General features: G+C 38.1%; 1 protein-coding gene across 6 annotated transcripts in view; it reads left to right on the forward strand.

Moving 5' to 3' along the window:
- Positions 1-19,901, forward strand: part of sdk2 (sidekick cell adhesion molecule 2) — a 321,139-nt gene that overhangs the window by 269,626 nt on the left and 31,612 nt on the right. For all 6 annotated transcript variants that reach the window (XM_023341209.1, XM_023341207.1, XM_023341210.1 and 3 more), the window contains exons 17-31: positions 480-661; positions 1,504-1,619; positions 2,545-2,740; positions 3,088-3,186; positions 7,129-7,320; positions 9,540-9,661; positions 11,152-11,261; positions 13,664-13,814; positions 14,190-14,427; positions 15,012-15,127; positions 15,324-15,513; positions 16,531-16,629; positions 17,135-17,329; positions 18,615-18,816; positions 19,169-19,272. In XM_023341209.1, the coding sequence (XP_023196977.1) occupies positions 480-661; positions 1,504-1,619; positions 2,545-2,740; positions 3,088-3,186; positions 7,129-7,320; positions 9,540-9,661; positions 11,152-11,261; positions 13,664-13,814; positions 14,190-14,427; positions 15,012-15,127; positions 15,324-15,513; positions 16,531-16,629; positions 17,135-17,329; positions 18,615-18,816; positions 19,169-19,272 (2,312 nt within the window). The remainder of the gene's footprint in view (positions 1-479; positions 662-1,503; positions 1,620-2,544; positions 2,741-3,087; positions 3,187-7,128; positions 7,321-9,539; positions 9,662-11,151; positions 11,262-13,663; positions 13,815-14,189; positions 14,428-15,011; positions 15,128-15,323; positions 15,514-16,530; positions 16,630-17,134; positions 17,330-18,614; positions 18,817-19,168; positions 19,273-19,901) is intronic.

The raw sequence follows: 19,901 nt of genomic DNA on the forward strand, positions 1-19,901 counted from the left end.
CAGACAAAGTCAAAGCTGCCTGTGGGATTTAAGGTGCCGCTTTGCTGGTGCTTTGTCCCCCTCTAGAAGGAAGACAGGTGTACTGCAGCTAAATACTGCAATGTCCTTGTCTGTGGAGCAAGAAACTTGGAACAAAAACACATTTTTACCACATCTGTAAATTAGAATATTATGTAAAATATAATTATTTCAGGAATTTAATTCAAAAAGTAAAGCTCTTTTATATATTAATTTGACAAAGATTGCTATATTTTAAGTGTTGTTTATTCTGTTAATCCCAATGAAATATGGCTTACAGCTAAAACCCAAAGAAATGGAAAATTTAGTTTCTCAGAAAATGTAAGTATTTAAGTATATAAGTGTAATCAAATTCAGTTATGGAACTGAATTGCTGTAGAAAATAACTTTTTTTGATGTTCGTATTTATTCAGACGTACCTCCGGATCTTTATATTCAAACTTCATAAATTTGTGTTTCAGCTACCGACTCACTGGGCTACCTGTGGACTATCAGCTCAAGAATATCTCCAGCCCGGATGTGACCACTCTACTCCTAGAAGACCTCATCATCTGGACAAACTATGAGATTGAGGTGGCTGCCTACAACGGGGCAGGTTTGGGCATCTTCAGCCATAAAGTCACAGAGTGGACTCTTCAAGGAGGTAAGGGACTCATCACAAATTAGATATCTCGGTAAATACGTTTTACCATAAACCTCTCTTTGGCTACACCTCAAGAAAATGGAATACTCAATGAACAATCAAGCAAAGGGATACCTTGGTTAAACCACATGCTGGTACTTTTAGCAGTGTGAGCAGGTGCTGAGTCCTGGTTGGACGTTTTCCTACAACACTTGTTCTTTCCAGTCAAATTTCCACTGATATGCTTCAATACACTCAGTTACTAAATGTTTTTTAGCTATTGACCTTTTGTGGCTTACCTTCTTGGAAGTTGTTGTACAATTGTGACTTAAGTAGCCTTACCTAAGATTGTGCAACCCGTAACATAACCAAAACACAAGATTTGTTTGCTTGAAAAGGTTTTCTATTGTCCTATGTAATATTGTATAGAACTACTGGAATAACTTTTCAAGGATATTCCAATTTTTTGAGATGCAACTTTACACAAAACAAATTTGGAATAGCTCATGTGTAATAGCTTTAATAGGTTTTGTGTACATCTGGTTGAATCTGGCTGCAGATTTTCTAACGACAGGTGTTCTATGCACCTAAAAATCCCTAAGCATCTAAAGCAGTCACAAGTACACCGACAAAGAGCTCTGGTATTAGGTGTGTCAGTGGGAGAGTGATGGCAGTAGCTGCCTTGACCCGTGCAGCAGCGATCAATACTGACAGCAAAACCGATGCGCACAGACTTTAAACTATTAGTTGAAAGCACGCTAACACCCTTTTTTTCTAATACCTTTCCGATTCTGCCTCTTCCTTTTTTTTCACCTTTTCTTTTTTTCTCAATTCTTCTGCTTTCTCTCCATCATTCATCCCAGTCCCAACCATCGCTCCAGGAAATGTGCAGGTCGAGGCGGTCAACTCAACAGCTATCCGTTTTACCTGGACCGCTCCGAACCCTCAGTTTATCAACGGCATCAACCAGGGCTACAAGGTCAGTGGGCCCCCAACAGTGTCTTCACAACAAGCCATCACATCCATTGACAGAGCTGTCAGTGCAGAACATGCTCTATTACATGTAGGAAGAGGAGGGAAAAAGCCAGAAGGCAAACAATATTCTGCACCAATGAGAACAATGTACTGTGTTTTCCCATTTGTCAGTTGAAGGTTGTTCTCTTTCTTTAGCAGCATTTCTCTGTGACTTGCTTCTCATTTCCTGTCTGCACCCATCTGCTTTTGTGTATATCTTGAAATGTCCAGTGCTGATCAGTTTTGATGTGGGTGAAAATGTATGGAGTTTGGTAAAGTTGTTTTTTAAAAGAAAACCATGAATAATAAAAAAAATATATATATTGAAAAACTTACGCCATTGTCAGTTCTTAAACATCTAACACTAGTAATTATAACTTATTGTTACGGAATTGGAAAAAGTAGGTGAATTTTCACATTTTTTTGTTTATTTTACAGAAAATAAAAAAAATGCAATGCAGTTTCTTAGATTTTAAAGGGTTAACTGAAACATGTAGGGGATGAGTGATTAAACAGGCACAGGGGAACACAGTTTTGGGAGCATTAAGCCTCCTGACTGACTTCTTTAATAAACATTTGCTTGACCTAAAAGCTGTAAATTAGCCCAAAAGATTAACCACTGGGACTGATTACTTAAATAGCTAATTGGTCAGTCCAGTTCCCATTTGTCCCTGTAGTGTGTGCGGCTATCATTTATGAAGACATGATATCCCATCTCTCTTGAGCAAAATCTCATAGAGCTTTTCTGCTATTCCTACGTTCTCCTTCATTCAAAACATCACCGGGGCACTTTTCTAAAAATAGACTAAACCAAGATGCCAAGTGATCCCTAGAGTCTTTGGTTGTCAGAGTAATTTTCTTTCTCATTGTCTCTCCTCTTGTTTTTCTAGTTACTGGCCTGGGAACCTGGCAAAGAAGAAGAAGTTTCTATGGTAACGGTACAACCGAACTTCCAGGACAATGTCCACGTGGGATACGTGACAGGTCTGAAGAAGTTCACTGAGTATTTCACCTCGGTGTTGTGCTTCACTACACCTGGAGACGGCCCCCGCAGCCCACCTAAGGCTCTGAAGACTCATGAGGACAGTAAGCAACTTTTCTTCTCACTCTGCCATCCTGGCAAAAGAAATCAGGCATCTTACAGCAACAACATCCTTTGGGCAAGATCTATTATTCATGCAGAATCATGTTGTAGAAATGCTGATAAAAAAAAGTGTATTTTGCATCCACCCAGAATCTCCTTAATTGGGACTTGACTCTTAATAGCTAAGCTTTAAAAGCCCATCTGCTTGCTGTTGCTTAGTTTGATTTTGCAGAGTTAGATTTACAATCCAAATGTTGAAATGTTCAAAAGTAAATACCGGAGTAAATTATTTGCAGATAGAACTATTTGCCCATTGGCAATGCTCATTATTTTTATTTTTCAAATCAAGCCCCCGGTGCTGTAGGCCACCTGAGCTTTACAGAGATCCTGGATACTTCTCTCAAAGTCAGCTGGAGTGAGCCTAGTGAGAAGAATGGAGTTCTAACAGGTAAACTTCCCAATTTTTTATGAGAAATGAAGCACAAAAGAAAAGAAAAACTGTTTTTATATCTGTCAAAGCTTTGTGGAATGAGGCCAATAACAAGAGCCAACCCTGAGATGGAACTGTGGTAGATTGACCTCATTTATTGTGTTAAGCACATGGGAGAAACAGTAATATTTGTTGTTTATTCTATTTGTGCTGTACGCCTACAACTGCTTTGGCTAGCCTGAAAATATACCTTTACTCTTCTCAGACAGTTGTCGGAAAAATGTTTCAAAACATATTCTGCAAAACAAAAAGCGTTCTCGTCTTCTCATCTCGGTCATAATAACTCTACCACAAACATGTTAGCTGGAGTAAACATGACGGTTGCATCAATCTCTGAGAAAAAAAAATTAAGCCCTCTTGTTGTGCATGATAGAATAATTTATGAGGCATCGCAACCACTAAAGAAAGTCCTCATGAGTTATGTGTTTTCAGGAAGTCACAAATAAAGTTGTGGAAGTATGTAAGAATGGTGAAAACCTCTTAAGTTGTTGTAATAGTTGCATTGCCAGCTTTATATGTATCTGTTTACAGATTTACAGTCTATTCTGAGAGTGTTTTGGACCACACAATAACAGTGGTGTCTATTGGTTTTCATCATTTTCACTAGGAATAGTTGGAATTAAATAGTTCCAAGTTTTGTGAATCCACCAAAACATCTTCTGAAGTCAGAATTCTGACTTTATTTATATTCACACCTATAAACATGCACACATTCATGCAGATAGATAGACAGATAGTAGGCAACTTGGGTTTTGTGCTTTACCTAGGGTTACATTACAGTATGCAGCAGGACTCTTAAGTACTGATGTGCTGCTACAGTATTTGACTGCACAAAATCCTTAGAAATTCATCGTCACTTGTGATGCTAGGAACAGTTAGGCTGGTCAACAAACATAAGTAGTAAACCCTCTGTTTTTCTTCCATGGTTAAATTGGGTGAAGCACTATTCTGATAAACAATTTCTGACTTTGCACCATATACACAACAGATGTATATCAAAAGTTGAATTTTGAAACATTTTATCATGTTACAACCATAAACCTCAGTGTATTTTTTAAAGATTTTATATGACAGATCAGCACAAATAGTGTATAATAGTAGGAGAAATGAAGATGATTTTTGATTTCCTTTTCAACAAATAAAAACACAAAAAGTGGATGGCGTATTTATATTCAATCCCATGAACTCTGATACACCTGCGGTAAATAAAATCAATTGTATAAAGTTTTTTCTTACTACAAAATAGAGTTCATCTATATCTACACCGTGTTCCAAATTATTATGCAAATTTGATTTAAGTGTCATAAAGATTAAATTTTTTGTTGTGCTATTAAATTTATAGATGGTATTGTGTATAATACAATACTAATACCAGGGCTCTTTGAATCACTATAATTAATTTCAGAGACTGGGTTGATTAGTTTGTCTGGTGAGCTCAATTAAAGGAAATCTACTTAAGGAGGATGTTCCAAATTATTAAGCAGGCCACAGGTTTCAAGCAGTATGGGAAAGAGAAAGGATCTCTCTGCTGGTGAAAATCATCAAATAGTGTAGTGCCGTGACAACGTGTGAAAACATTAGATATTTAACGAAAACTGAAGCGTTATCGTACTGTGAAGAGATTTGTGGCTGATTCAGAACAAAAATGGGTTTGTACAGATAAAGGCATAATGAGGAAGGTTTCTGTTAGACAAATTCATCGGATTAAGAGAGCAGTTGTTAAAATGCCCTGACAAAACAGCAAACTGTTATTTGAAGCTGCTGGTGCCTCTGGAACCTCAAGGTGGAGGATCCTCCAGAGGCTTGTGGTGCATGAACCTACTATTCAGCCACCACTAACCAGAGCTCACAAGCAGAAACGGTCGCAGTGGGCCCAGCCGAACATGAAGATTAATTTTCAAACAGACTTGTTCACTGATGACTGCTGTGCAACCCTGGATGGTCCAGATGGACGCAGTAGTGGATTGGTGGTGGATGGCCACCACGTCCCAACACGGCTGTGACGTCAGCAAGGAGGTGATGGAGTCATTTTTTGGGTCGAAATCATGGGGAGAGAGCTGGTCGGCCCCTTTAGAGTCCTCGTAGGTGTTAAAATGACCTCAGCAAAGTTTATGGACTTTTTGACCGATCACTTTCTTTCATGGTTCAAAAAGAAGAACTGTAACTTCCGTAACAAAATCATCTTCATGCATGAAATGCACCATCTCATGCTGCAAGGAATACCACTGTGTCATTGGCTGCTATGGGCATGAAAGGGGAGAAACTCATGGTGTGGTCAAGATCCTCCTCTGACCTCAACTCTATTGAGAACCTTTGGAGTTTCCTCAAGCAGAAGATCTGAGGGTGGAATGCAGTTCATATCAAAACAGCAGCTCTGGGAAGGTATTCCGACATCCTGCAAAGAAATTCAAGCAGAAACTTTCCACAAATTCACAAGTTCAATGGATGCAAGAATTGTTCAGGTGATATTAAAGAAGGGGTCCGATGCTAACATGTAACTCGGTCTGTTAAGATGTTTTTGATTGAAATAGCTTTTGATTTTAGTACATGTGACCACTTAATGCTGAACATTCAAAGAATGACCTTTTGCAGTTCTTTATAATCCATAAAATGTTTAGAAAATCTGCTGTTTTCAACAGTGCATTTTGAGTTTGTTATTTTTGAAAAAAAATACTGTTCTCATGGGGAGCTTTGTTCAGTAAAATTTGATTTATACTGTAATAGTTCATGACTTGAAAATTAGACTGACCATCATTTGCATTGACCATTTAAGAAAATCTGAGAAAATATCACTTGCATAATAATGTGGAACATGGTGTAATGCGGTCACAGAACAACTTACACAATGTGGCTATTCTGTGAAAGCCTTAGAGGTGTTCAATCCATCATTCGAAAATAGGAAAGATTGTTGCACACCTGCAGTTTTACCAACACATGCTTTCCATCTAAACTGGGAAATGACAGCATTAATTAGAGAACCACCAAAGATGCCAGTGGTTACACTGGAAGAGCCGCAGATGTCCTCAGGCCAGGAGGAAAATCTGACCGGTAAGATAGTGAGAGATAACGGGAAGATGGATGGAGCTAAAATCAAGGCATTCCTGAGACAAAACCAATTAGAGACTGAAAAGAACTTGACACTGGGGCAAAGGTTCTGCTTCCATCTACACAACAGCCCTAAACATAGAGCCAGGGATGGAGTAGTAACTGATACAAACACATCCCAAAGTTCTCCGACTTTTATTTGTAAGATCATTTGAAACCCATTTATTATTTCGTTTGTATTTCACAGTAATGCACTACTCTTCATTGACCTTCCACATAAAATCCTCATAAAATATGTTAAAGTTTATAGGTGTAATATGTTAAAATGTAGCACAATTAAACAGGATAGGAGCACTTTTGCATTTTTCATTCATAGTGCAAGTTTATTTTATTTAAGAACAAATAATACAAAATATATACATACTGTAGTATTATGTACATACCTTAAGAATATACATATTTTAAAAATTTTCCCAGGACATTTTAATGTGCCGCACAGTCCCAGGAGACAACACCGACATGCCATGTGAGATTACTGATTTGGCAAGAAATGCTGCTTTAATGCTTTATGCAATCACATGAAAAGAGCTGCTGGCCAAGGAGCAAATTACATTAACTTTGAGAGGTTGAGCGTGTGTGTGTGTGTGAGTCTGTATGGAGGATGTGTGAGCACGGGGAGGTATAATCACTTGCTGATTAAATTTGCTATATTCAATTTTTGATGAAGTTAATTTAATATTTCTGTTAGCTTTCCCCACAGCAGCGAGCTGAGGGTTGCCATTGTTGTAAAACCACTGCAGAATTTTCACAGCAACGACCCATGCTCTGTTTAACCCGTTTCTGCTGCTGTGTCAGGATACCGCATTTCATGGGAGGAGTTCAACCGGACAAACACGAGAGTCACGCACTACCTGCCAAATGTCACCCTTGAGTACAGGGTCACGGGCCTTACCGCTCTCACTACGTACACTATCGAAGTGGCAGGAATGACCTCCAAGGGCCAAGGCCAGCTGTCCTCCTCTACCATCTCCTCTGGGGTCCCACCAGGTCAGTGACCAAAGATGTAAACATTGTAATAAATTTATTCTAAAAACATTTCATCAATGTTATTCCTACTAAATGCTTAATTTTTTTTTTCATTTATGGAATGATCTTTCTCGCCATAGAATGATAGAATAGTTTGGAAATGGCTTTTTGACCATCTCCAGAGTGATGGGAAGCGACCGTTGATTCTCTAAGGTCAATGCTGACATCTTTCACCCAGGCACACAGGTTAACCAGTGAACTGTGAAACCTTATAATTTTATAAAGGCAAACACACTTGCTGATGATCAGTTAATCAAGGACATTTTCTCATTGGCTGATGTGTGGTTCATATAAAAGCTCTTACAGTAAAGTTGGGCTTTGTAAAACTACAACCAACTCACTCTGTGTTTCAGTTTGTTTCCCACAGCACACATTTATTTACTTTAACTGTTCGCTTTATTATTGGATCTCATTATTCTAATAGAAAAAAATCACTTTTTTTTTGTTTGTTTTTACAGGAAATCTATGGCACATGTTACTGACTTGTCTTTAAAGTGTCTTTCATTGTTGGTTTGTAAAACAGACTCCAGTGAACCAGTTTCCATCAGTATTTAATTTTCAACATTTGGAGAGAGTCCTTTAGAGGAGATTGAATGGTTGCATTTATAGGCTCCGAAGTGTACCCATACTGACAATGACCTGTTATAAAAACGAGGACATGACTTATTTGGTACTCATAAATACAAGCTGTAGAAGGGAAAAATACCACACTGCAAAATAAAGCTGAGTAACTACCTTTCTGCCCATTTCTGCCCATGAGCAGTTTGTTCTTGCACATCCAAATTCCAATCACAAATTTCAACCATGCTCAACTAATCCACAGGACAGAATTGTAGGCTTGCCCATTGTAATCAACAAACAGCTTGGAAAGTTTCCCCAACACTTCCTTTTGTTTCAGATTTACTGCTTCACACCGAACCAGGTGAAAGAGGTCCATTTTTCGCCTTCTAGCAGACACAATAAATTCTCATTTCTGTCACCCCATTTGGGACAGAACCAAAGAATATGAAATATTTCATATATATATATATATATATGTGTGTGTGTGTGTGTGTGTGTAATATATATAAATACACACACACACACACACACATCTGGCACACATACACAAAATATTGGCTCTCATGGGAAGATTAGGGGCAATTACAGTCTTTAATGGTTTCATATTTGCAAACTCTTGAAACAGGAGCACAATGCCAGCGGCAATTACTGGAGCTGCATTCAGACGCCGTACATCTGTGAAATCTCGGAAATGACAGGCTGTTATATTGAGAGCAGACTTCGGTGCAGCAGTTATAGTCCCCAGAATGGCAATTACCCCCATTGTATGTGCATAAAGAAAACGCCTATGTGCCTGCAACTGTACCATAACGATTGAGCTAAAAGCAACCTCAATAATTCGTCATGCAAATAATTTTCAAGGTGGTGATTTTACCACAAGACATATAACCTGCGTTTCATCGGGAGTAAATATTCTCGCATTTGAGCAATCTTAGGGGAAAAAATGTTTAAGTATGCCAAGGGGAGTGATTATATCTTTTTTTAAATATGAAGGTACTTCTGTATGCCACTGTTTGACGTTAATGTCTTCCTCTTGGATTCATGGAAGCTATATTCTGCTTTGAAATTTCAATATGGAATGGTAAATTTTTTATTTGTCCAGAGGAAAATAAACATGAGGCATGAAAAAAAGAGTTTGACTGTCACACAAACCTGCCTAGAGAGACACAGAATCAAAAACGTTAGACATGGACGCACACAAAAGTTATCTTTTCAGATTTGTTTTCCTTTCCCGGATTACCCGTCAATAATCCATTTGTATTCTTTATTCAACTCAAGTGTAAATAATCATGGTATCAGATTGAATCAAGTCTCCACGTCTCTCCTGTGTAATTGGCTTTTATAGCTTTGTCTCTGTCCGTATGCTGTGTATAAAACCCTGTTACGAATCTAATTTGACTTTAATGTCTTAGCTGAATTTGGGGGGTGTAAAATAAATAAAAATAAGAATAATGGCTGACAAAATCCACTTGTGTTCAGTATTTGTACCGCCACAAGAGGGCAGTGTGGTTGATGAATTTTGCTAATAAGAACCACCTTATATGAAAGGCAGCAAAGGACAAGGTATTAAAAGGGATTTTTTTCTCTCTCTGTTTTCTGTTGTCTTTGCTGTCTTACAGAGCTTCCCGGCCCTCCCACCAACATTGCAATAACCAACATCGGTCCGCGCTCAGTCAACCTGCAGTTCAAACCCGGCTATGACGGAAAAACATCCATTTCCCGTTGGCTGGTAGAAGCCCAGGTGAGCCAAGCATAAAACTGCAAATCAAGAATAAACCCTCAAAAATGACAACCATCATGCATGATTATCTTTTCCCGAGTATATACAGTAAAATATTTTCACCTTCTGCATCAATTTTTTTTTATTATATTTTTTCATGTAACAACCACAGACTTCAGCGTATCTTATTGAGATTTATTTGATGGACCAACACATAGTTGCAAATAATTTTGAAGTTGGTGGAAATCTGACAAAAAATTTTATGCATTTTCATTAAACCTCTCTCGTGTGATTTTTCTAAATAAATTCTAGGGCAAACAATTTCCTTAGTGGTATCAATTAAGTATTAAAGTTCACATCTGTCATTTAATCTTAGTACATCTGCACTCAGCAGGGCAGTTCTAGTAAATGTTCCCAGTAGAAGGATACAAAAAACACAAGTGACCTGTTGTTTTCCCTATTCCTTGTAACAACCTACAAATACACAGTGCTCAGTCAGTAAAGATCTTTAAAAGTCCAATAAAGATTCACTTTTTCCTTTGACCTTTTATACAAGATGAGTTTGAATCATTCTCCTAAATAGTTGTAGAGATTTTCTGATTTATTTTCAATTTTTTTAATAGCTCTTGGCCTGCTCTTCTAACTGGACTTGCAATATATTTTTGTTGCTCTTTTTATGATTTTTTTTTTTTTTTACAGATTTTTTTTGTGTTTCTTTCTTTGGCATCTTACATGTTGTGCCTGGCTTAGAATGGTTTTAAATGTGCTATGAAAATTAAGTTGACATTGACATTGACCTGTTAATACAGCTGTTATGTAAAGGCTTCAGAGGTCTAAGTGTAACTTTAACGCAGAGTTATGACAAAATGTCCCGTTACCTGAAAATGGAAAAATCAAACCTGACAATCCTGGTTTTTCTTCACACAAATCGGGTCATAAGAAAATGTTTATAGCTTGGCACAAGCCACATAAAGGACAGAACAAACATATAGCAGGTTTTCTCATCATATCAGACCAGTACTAAGCATTTTGACCTACATGCAAAATGCTATGTGTGGTGAAACTGTTTGGAGTTTACAGTAAGATGGATGGATGTAAATGTAGGGCAATCACATAATCTTTTTTGGGGGCTGCAAAAGAATTGTGACTGGGCTTGAGGTTTACCTTCCAATAGGACATATAAACACACACCCAGAGCTACAATTGAATGGTTTAGTTAATGGCTTAGTGCTGGACCAATCAAAGTCCAAACCTAAATTCATCTAACTTCAAAAATGAACAGGCCACAATTTCAACATCTACATGTGTGCAGGTGGTGAAGATATAACCGAAAAGATGAGCAGCTATAAACACAATCAAAAATTATTCAACAAACCAGTAACTGATTAATATGACAAAGTTTTGTGGAAATGTGTGAGTGCTATGAATACTTTAGCGAGGGACTAGAGATCTGGTGGACTGTTGGAGACTTTCAGAGCTCACTCACCACTGCTCTGCTGTCTTCCTTGCAGGTTGGGATGGTAGGAGAAAATGAGGACTGGGTGACAGTTCATCAGGTGTCAAATGAACCTGAGGCTCGCTCTTTGGAGGTGCCTGGTCTCAACCCGTACACTCTTTATAGGTAACACACAACATTTCACCTTGACTTCCTTTGCTATCCTAGAATCCTGACCTGGTGCCAGTTTTTATCAGCTCGTAGGCATGAGCCATAGGACACAAAAACAAAATACACACACATACACACACATAGTCATATCTGGGACCACAATCCAGACTGACACCCATCTGTGCTAAGTTTCAAACATATATGGCCCAAACTGTCACTCCTAGACAAACATTGGTCAGTTTTGAGGAACAGTCCAAGAGCAACCAAAGTTCAAGCCTGCTCCAAACTGGAAATGTATTTAACACCAGTGTCACTGTTCACTCTGAAAGAACTGAGACGCTGCTAACTATAAAAACCTCTGCTCAAAAGTCGACACCTTCCAACTTTACTGAAATCTGAAAAAGCCCACACAGTACCAACAGTCAGTGTGGTGGGGGTGGCAACATGCTGTGGAACTTTTTCACTGCAGGTGGTTGCACCGCATCAAATAATGAAGAAAGAAGGATTCCTCCAAATTCTTCAACTTCGCCACATATCAACAACTGGGTTGTTTAAACTGGGACACAATGTGTTCCAGGTGTTCCAACTGTAGAATAATCCCAAACGCGTCCCAAGGGGGGCTGAAATGGATAAAGTAGGCTATGTTCAGCTTCTGGAATAGCTTTGACCTCAACCCTATTAAAATTTATGGACCATGTTTAGAAGCTGTGTCAGTGCCAGAAAACCAACACATTTAAATAAAGTCCATCATTTTTGATAAGGAGAATGGTCAAACATTCAGAAAACGTATGTCATAAGCTTTTTAATGCCGAAAAAAAGTGAGGTGGAGGTGCAGATTTTCTTCATTGCACATTAAACAAAGTGTTTGAATAAAATAGAATAAACTATAGAATTACAGGACTTTAAAATGATAACACAAGTCCAATTATTCTCTGTTCTGGGACAAGTACTAATAAATTAACAGGCTGTTGCATTTGCACTTTCTAGAGGATACTCTAACAAAGAAGTTTGTTAAAATATGGAGGACATCAAAATCACCTAAAAATTAATTCCATTATTCCCCCTCTCCTCTGCACAAGAAGAGTTTCAATTTGCTTTATTGGCTTTGTCTAAAAATGTCATCACTCTGTATCAAAGCCAAACACACTGGTTTGTTTGAGATCCGGTTGTGGAATTACACAAAATTACTCAGACTTCATGTCATCCTCCATGAAGCCTGTGACTGCATTTGATGGGTAATTGTCCATCTGTGCTGTAAAAAAAAAAATGTAACTCTAACTGTTTAGCTGATGTTATACCCTGTCACAATCATCAGGCCAATTCAATATACACTAAAGCCCCTCTGTCATTAGAGACAGTGTGTGGCCAGACCATCAGACAGACTCCAGATGGTTTACAGATTCTGCACTGCTATCCATTACAAGTTTTCTCCGTGTTTTTTTTCTTTCCACTAATCTGCTGAATCTCTCCTCTTTTCCCTGCTGTTTTAAATCCTGACAGATATTGAATGTTTCTATTTGCTAGTGTATGTGCTCTGTGAGTATTTGCCTTCATAACAGGGTTGAAAAACAATTCTTACTGAAAATCAACATAATTGTCTCAAATTTTCAGAGCAATCAGTCTGTTTTAAGCTGTAAGCTAAAAAAAAAGCTCACGATAGATTTATGACATATCTATAGCAGGTTTTATATATGAAAAGTGATGTTTGGGTGCATGGATGAATGGATGCAACTTTTACACAGTAGTTTAGAGTATTAAAAAATATACATGTTTCCAAAGTAATCCAGTAGGAACCCTGCTACTTACCGTGCTGTTCTTTCTTTCAGTTGTTATTGCTCTCTGAGCAGTTTGCATTATTATAGAGGCAAAACAGTTGTTTGGAATGAAGCATCTCTTCATCATGCTCTCTTCCAATTAAGATTGTGCAAAAATGTGACAAAATCGCTAATTAAAGTGTACTTGTTCTCCTTGAACTCAGCTAATTTCCTTTTATTCCTGGAGCTCTTCTTAATTTCTTTGTCTTTAAATTGAATGCAAGATCTGTTTGGTTATTTTCCACTGTGCTTATAATGCTTATTTTTATTCGGTCTGTTTGTTTTCCCTGATCACATTTAGTTCACCAAATTGAATGAGCCAGTCCCTGAAGATCAATAGGAACTGTAGCTTTTCTCGTTCTAATAACTACTGCCAGTTTACATTTCATCGTGGACACAACACATTATTCTGTTGCACATTCAGGTATTAACACAGATAAGTTTCCTCTCACCATATTTATATGGTGTTTAAATTCAAAGGCTTTGATCTCTGTTTAGAAGCATAAAATCTCATGTTAAAACCTGCGAGCTGCATAGAAATGGTTGGTCAGGCATTTTTTAGAAGTTGCATGATGATGATCCAGCAATGTTTCCGAATGTTAGATTCCGGATGCGCCAAGTAAACATAGTGGGCAGTAGTCCTCCAAGCCAGTCATCCAGAAAGATTCAGACTCTTTCAGCTCCTCCAGACATGGCCCCCGCCAATGTCACGCTTCGCACAGCCAGCGAGACCAGCCTCTGGTTGCGATGGATGGTAAGTGACACGGACAACACAATCTGTATAGTACCACTGGGGAACATGTATTAAAACAAGTCTTAAATCATTTTATCTTTTCTTATAGAAGCATAATCTTAAAGTGAAAATAAATTTAAAAAAATATCAGCATATTGTAGTGTTCATTGTATAAATATTAGAAAAAAATTCAACATTTTTAAATTTAAAAGTTTATAGCTTGGATTATTTTTTTTACAACCTAATAAACCTTTTCACATTTGTATCCCTGACCTTACTGGTGTGCTCCTTGGTCTTCACAATGGTTCTGTTGAAGGTGCTTTAGGCCTATGTGGAAATGATCAATTCTGTCTAGAAAATACTGTCACTTTTGTTTTTCATATTTTTGCAACGCAGCCTCTGCCTGAATGGGAATACAATGGGATCGCAGAGCAAGTGGGCTACAGGGTCCAGTACTACCGCGTCGGCTCACAGGGCCGTGGTCTGACCCACATCATCAATGACCGTCTGGAGAGGGAATTTACCATTGAAGACCTGGAGGAGTGGACGGAGTATGAAGTTAGGGTCCAGGGCCGCAATGGCATCGGGTTTGGACCATGGAGCCAGCCGGTCAGAGGCAGGACAAGGGAATCTGGTGAGTGAGCTTGCCATCTTTTAAAGGAAGAAAAAGGTGTGTGAAGAATGCCTCAGTGGAGAAAGGCAGACATCCTGTTCGCTCCAACTTTGCTAGGGGAAAGAAAATCCCCTTTATAACTTTTGCATATCTGCATTTTCAGCATCTGTTCAGAGTATCTTCATTAGTAGTCAAATTAGAGGTATGGAGCAATGGTTCACACTGCGCCATATGTTTAATTCATTAAAAGACACACTCAGACTCTCCTTTTTATATACCACACCTCAGTTTAGGCTTAGACAATGCCTTTCTGCTCCTCACTTATGCTTTCTTGTAATGTAGCAGATGCTGGCTAGAGTAGAATGGAGAGAATGTGGATAATGGGAAACATATGACTTTAAATATAGAAAACACATTTTTTTCCAAGTCTGTTAACAAATTTTTTTAAATCTGCTGTTATGTCTGCAGATGAGTGGAAACTTAACTAAAGAGGTTTTGGAAAGGAAATATAAACACTTAAATGTCTTTTCTTTTATAAAACTGCAGAAATTTAAATACACTGATTAGCCCTTGTGATTTTGACCTCCACATTCTTTATTTTCCAGTCCCTTCATGTGGACCCACGAATGTATCCGCCTTTGCCACCACCTCCAGCAGCATCCTGGTGCGTTGGATTGAAGTTCCTGAGCCCGACAGGAACGGCCTCATTCTTGGCTATAAGGTATTTTTCTGCTTTAATGTTTAACAGCACCTCTCCAATTATTTATTTGCTGAAAGACCAGAGAAATCTAATTAGCTTGCAGAAATGTCATCTTTTCTGTGCAGGGTGCAAAGCAGCACAGTGTCAGTTTGTCTTCACTAATTTGCAAATTCACTTCCCTCTGAACTTGTACTCCTGGTTTCCTTGCTTGGATCAGGTGATGTATAAGGAGAAGGATTCTGACAGCGCTGTCCGTTTCTGGATGGTGGAAGGGAATGCCTCCCACAGTGTCCAGCTGACCAGTTTGGGGAAATACGTGCTGTATGAGATCCAGGTTCTGGCTTTCACTCGGATTGGAGATGGACGACCGAGCTCTCCGCCAATCCTTGAGAGGACTTTGGATGATGGTACAGATTCACTCGCAATGTACATGCCAGTTATTCAAATTGGGTTGTGAGTTTGTGCTCGGAGTTTTGAATCCCCCCATAGTCCAAAAACAAGCATTAGCGACTCACTCTACATTGCCCTTAGGTATAAGAGTGTGCAAGGATCATTATTTTCACCCAATCACCACTGGAGAGAGGCACCACAGTTCCCTGCATAGGGATGCATTGGCATAGACTGTTAATGCATGGATGAATATCCAATCTTTGATACTGAGCATTATAGCATTGTGTTAAATTGAGAAAAGTGAAGAGTGGACAGATGGAGGAGTGTCAAGCCTAAAAGGATTATCTATGACATATAAAGGCTATTGGAACATGGATCGTTATGTAACAGAAAATTATCTGGCATTTTTTACCAAGTCATGAGAGGGGCATCATTCACTGTATGCTAGGTTTTCTGCTAAAAGAGCTTTAGGAATCAGCCTACTGGTGAAAATACCCTGTTCTGTCAGTCTGTATTATCTTTCATATTTTATATGATATTCTAGGGCAAAAACAGAAAAAATTTTAAAAAATGACTGCCAGCTACAGTATGTGTAATTTATTGTTGATCTATTGGCTGTTCAAGTGAGAGGGTGTCAATGCCCCACATTATCACAATACCACCACCAAAAACTGTTTAGCATGTTGGAGCAACCAACTAAACTTTACCTCTCAGTCAGTAAATGCATTTTCTTGCAAATTTGGCACAATTGAAGGGATATAATCAAGATTTCCAATGGTATAATATTTTTTTCTAAGAAGAATTGTTTCAACAAGAAAATATTAAGCACAAAAAAAAACATTTCTCTACTTTTTGTGCAAAGTTTGCAGTTACTTGTTGGTTGAAAAGCAGCCAAAATCTGCAAAGAATGATTGGATAGCACTATAGAGAATTATGAACAATTATATCTTTAGGAAGCATAAGAAGTATATATACATGTACGTTAGTTTTGAACTGAAACCGAATGGGTTTTGTTTCCTGCTGTTTTCCTGTAGTACCAGGGCCTCCTGTTGGTATCCTCTTTCCTGAAGTACGGACCACTTCTGTCCGGTTAATTTGGCAGTCACCTGCACAGCCCAACGGCATCATACTTGGTTAGTAACACTCAAAATTCTTTCATATTTTGGAAATATTTTTTTATTATTTCTAAATGTAGATGGATGATAAAAACCATAACTGAATCTAGAACTGCACTTGTTTGAGGTTACACACCTGAAAGCAAAGAGAAGCACAGATGTAGTTCTGAATTACTCCCAACATATTGTTCTAATGCTATTGTTGACTAAACTGACATGGCAATGTCCAACAGGGGAAATTAAATTTTGTCATGTTTCAACATTGCAGAAAGGGGAGTTTACCTCCCTCCTAAACTTGCTGGGGATTTCCTTGTGCAACTGTGATTTGTTGTACATCTGGTGTGTAATTCAGTTTCAAATCCACAGTGGGCCTTACAAAGCAAAGCAGCAGGCAAGGGCAGATGCAAATGGAATCATATCATCTGGGACAAAAACTTAGTTTGTTATCATTGCAAGGGAAGATGGAGAAAAATGAAATAACTTATATTTATTGTAGCTTCACTTATCCATTTTTCCTCTCTAGCCTACCAGATCACTTACCACCTGAACTCCACTAACAGCAACGCAGCCACAGTAGACGTCCTGAACCCCAGCACTCGTCAGTACACCGTGACCAGCCTGAAACCGGAATCTGTCTATGTATTTCGCATCACAGCCCAAACCAGGAAAGGTTGGGGTGATGCAGCCGAGGCCCTAGTTGTGACCACAGAGAAAAGAGGTAAGTGTGAACTTCAGGCTGGGTTCAAATTAGATGAATTTGTAATGATTGAGACCAATTTTAAAGCAATAACAGCAAGATTTGTGCTAAATGTGATACATTCAAGTTATGCTTACCGAGCAGTCATGGATACGTGTCTCGACTTGTTGGAAGATGCTCTAAGCCTTCCCTCCACTTCTAGTCATTAATTTTCCAGTCAGCAGTCCACTGAGCAGATGTGTTTACTAAAAAGAGTGTCTGTGCGCTCCAGGTATTTATTAGATGTACTCTGATGCTGCATTTATCTCTTTTCTTCAAGGCATGTGGATAATTGTTTACTCTGTCAGAACCGTTACACTTGGAAAACGATTTAGGAAATCTAAAATTTGCTACTCACATCCATCCTATTTTTAGTGTAAGGGAAAGCGTTTCTTTGGCACATTTATCAACCAATCACCTTGTATTTCCTGTCTACCATTTTCAAATCAACATGCCATTAAATGAATGTATTTGAGTGAAATTCTAATATTGTTACTCCTGAGCTAACTGGATTGTTGTTCAGTGGTCACTTCTGAAATGAATGAAAACTTTACATTTCAATTGTAACTCCAGGTCACAGATCTTGTAGGCCGAGTGGAGACGTACAAGTCAGAGTTACTTGATGTCCAGCATCAAGTTTACATAGATGATTAGATAATTTGAGAAGCCATAGTATCTGCTGGTGTTGGTGCACTATGATTTATCAAGACCAGTGTCAGCATAGCCATCTATCAGGAAATTTTAATGCTGATTTCACCCACTTTTCAGTAGAAAGATATGCGTATTACATGTTTTTTATAGTAATATGTTGTACTCCAAATTGAAACAGTTGTATTTGTATGAGTATAATCAATAGCATAACAATAACAAGAGCATAGATAAACCTGTTTAAGATTTCTGCACCTGTATCAAGAATGTATTCCAAAGCCATTTTAAATAAAGCCATCCATGCATCCACAAGCGTGAAGGCTAATTTATTTTATACATGGAAATGTGACGTTAAAGGTTGACACAGGTCAAATTACATTTAACCTCCTATGTAAGAAAACTGAGTGGAAATGGTTTGCAAATAAGCTGGTGAAAGAGAGATCAGTCAAGTTGACCATTAAATGTGGTTTAGCACCACAAATAAAGAAGCTGGAACAGAGAATCTTATTTAATTTATTGATTATTCATCTTGTTTCTGTTGTCCATCTGGGCTCCCCCCTGATTAACTTTTTTTTTGACTCAGTTTGTTTCCCCTTACTTCTGCCTCCGGTTGTTCCAGCTCGTCCACAGCCCACCAGCCGCCCAGTTGTCCCTCAGAAGGATGTTCAGGCCCGTCATGTGCTGCTCTCCTGGGAGCCAGGAAGTGACGGGCTGTCCCCAGTGCGTTACTACACCGTGCAGCAGAAAGAGCTGCCTGAGAAAAACTGGACGGTGCACTCCGCCTCTGTCAACCACGAGGCTACATCCTACAAAGTGTCCAGGTAGAGTTAGATTTTCAGATGAAAGCTTCTGAGTAAAGTCTTTCACTGAATTTTGGTTTTCTGTCTGTCGTGTTTTCATGGAAAATATTGTAAAAGTGAAATGTCACTTTATAATCTAATGATCTGCTAATCTTATTTTAGTGTTTTTTCAGTTTTAATCAAATTCTGTTACACTGTGAAAACAGTGTAAATTAAACTGAAAATTGGAAAAAAAATGAAGTTGTTTTTGTTGTTTCAATTTGGCTTAATTTTAGGTTATGTGGTTAGTTTCTCAGACAGTTATTTCTTAGCTACATGTGGTGCATTTTTTTTTACTAATATTGAGGAACTTAATGTTACTTCTCTTTTTCAGGCTAAAACCTTTTACTTCTTACCAGTTCAGAGTAAAAGCTACTAATGACATTGGGGACAGTGAGTACAGTGAGGAGAGTGAAGCTATCACAACTCTACAGGATGGTAAGGTTCTATATTATATTTTATTTATTTTGGGAATGTTAAAAGTATAAAGTTTTGTCTTTAAATATTTAGTAGGTTGAGGTGAAGGTGGAAAAGAGTAAAAATCCACCAGTCATCTCTAAATTTCATAAATGTTTCCTTCTAAGGCACATCCCATAGTTTTTGCAACTTATTCTTCTCAACTTTAAGTTTTTAGCTCAAATAAGTATGTCTGAAATTGAGAAATAATAAAAAAAAAGGATTAAAGTAAACTAGATAAGTTCAAAAGTCAGTTAAAAATTGAGGAAGAGTGATGATTTGTTTGGAATGTCAAATTCATGATACAAGGTCCACCCAGCACCTAAGTAGTGACCTCAAAGTCTCCTGCTCAAATGTGAGTTCTGACAATAAAGATTTATATAGCGATTTTTCCCATGAGATGGTGAAAATGAGAATAAATGAGATTTGAGAGCCATTGCTAGGTGACCTAACAAACTGACAACCTTCCAGAAGATCTAATCCGTGATTGAAAAAGACAGATAAATGTAATTATTATGGTCATTTTGGTGTGCTTAGATTTACATTAATCAGCATTTGAGAACAGCATTTCACTTTCATTCCAATGACAAAAGCAGACATTTTTAAAGAGT

The sequence above is a fragment of the Xiphophorus maculatus genome, chromosome 10 (assembly GCF_002775205.1).
Source record: "Xiphophorus maculatus strain JP 163 A chromosome 10, X_maculatus-5.0-male, whole genome shotgun sequence".
Taxonomy (NCBI): Eukaryota; Metazoa; Chordata; class Actinopteri; order Cyprinodontiformes; family Poeciliidae; genus Xiphophorus; species Xiphophorus maculatus.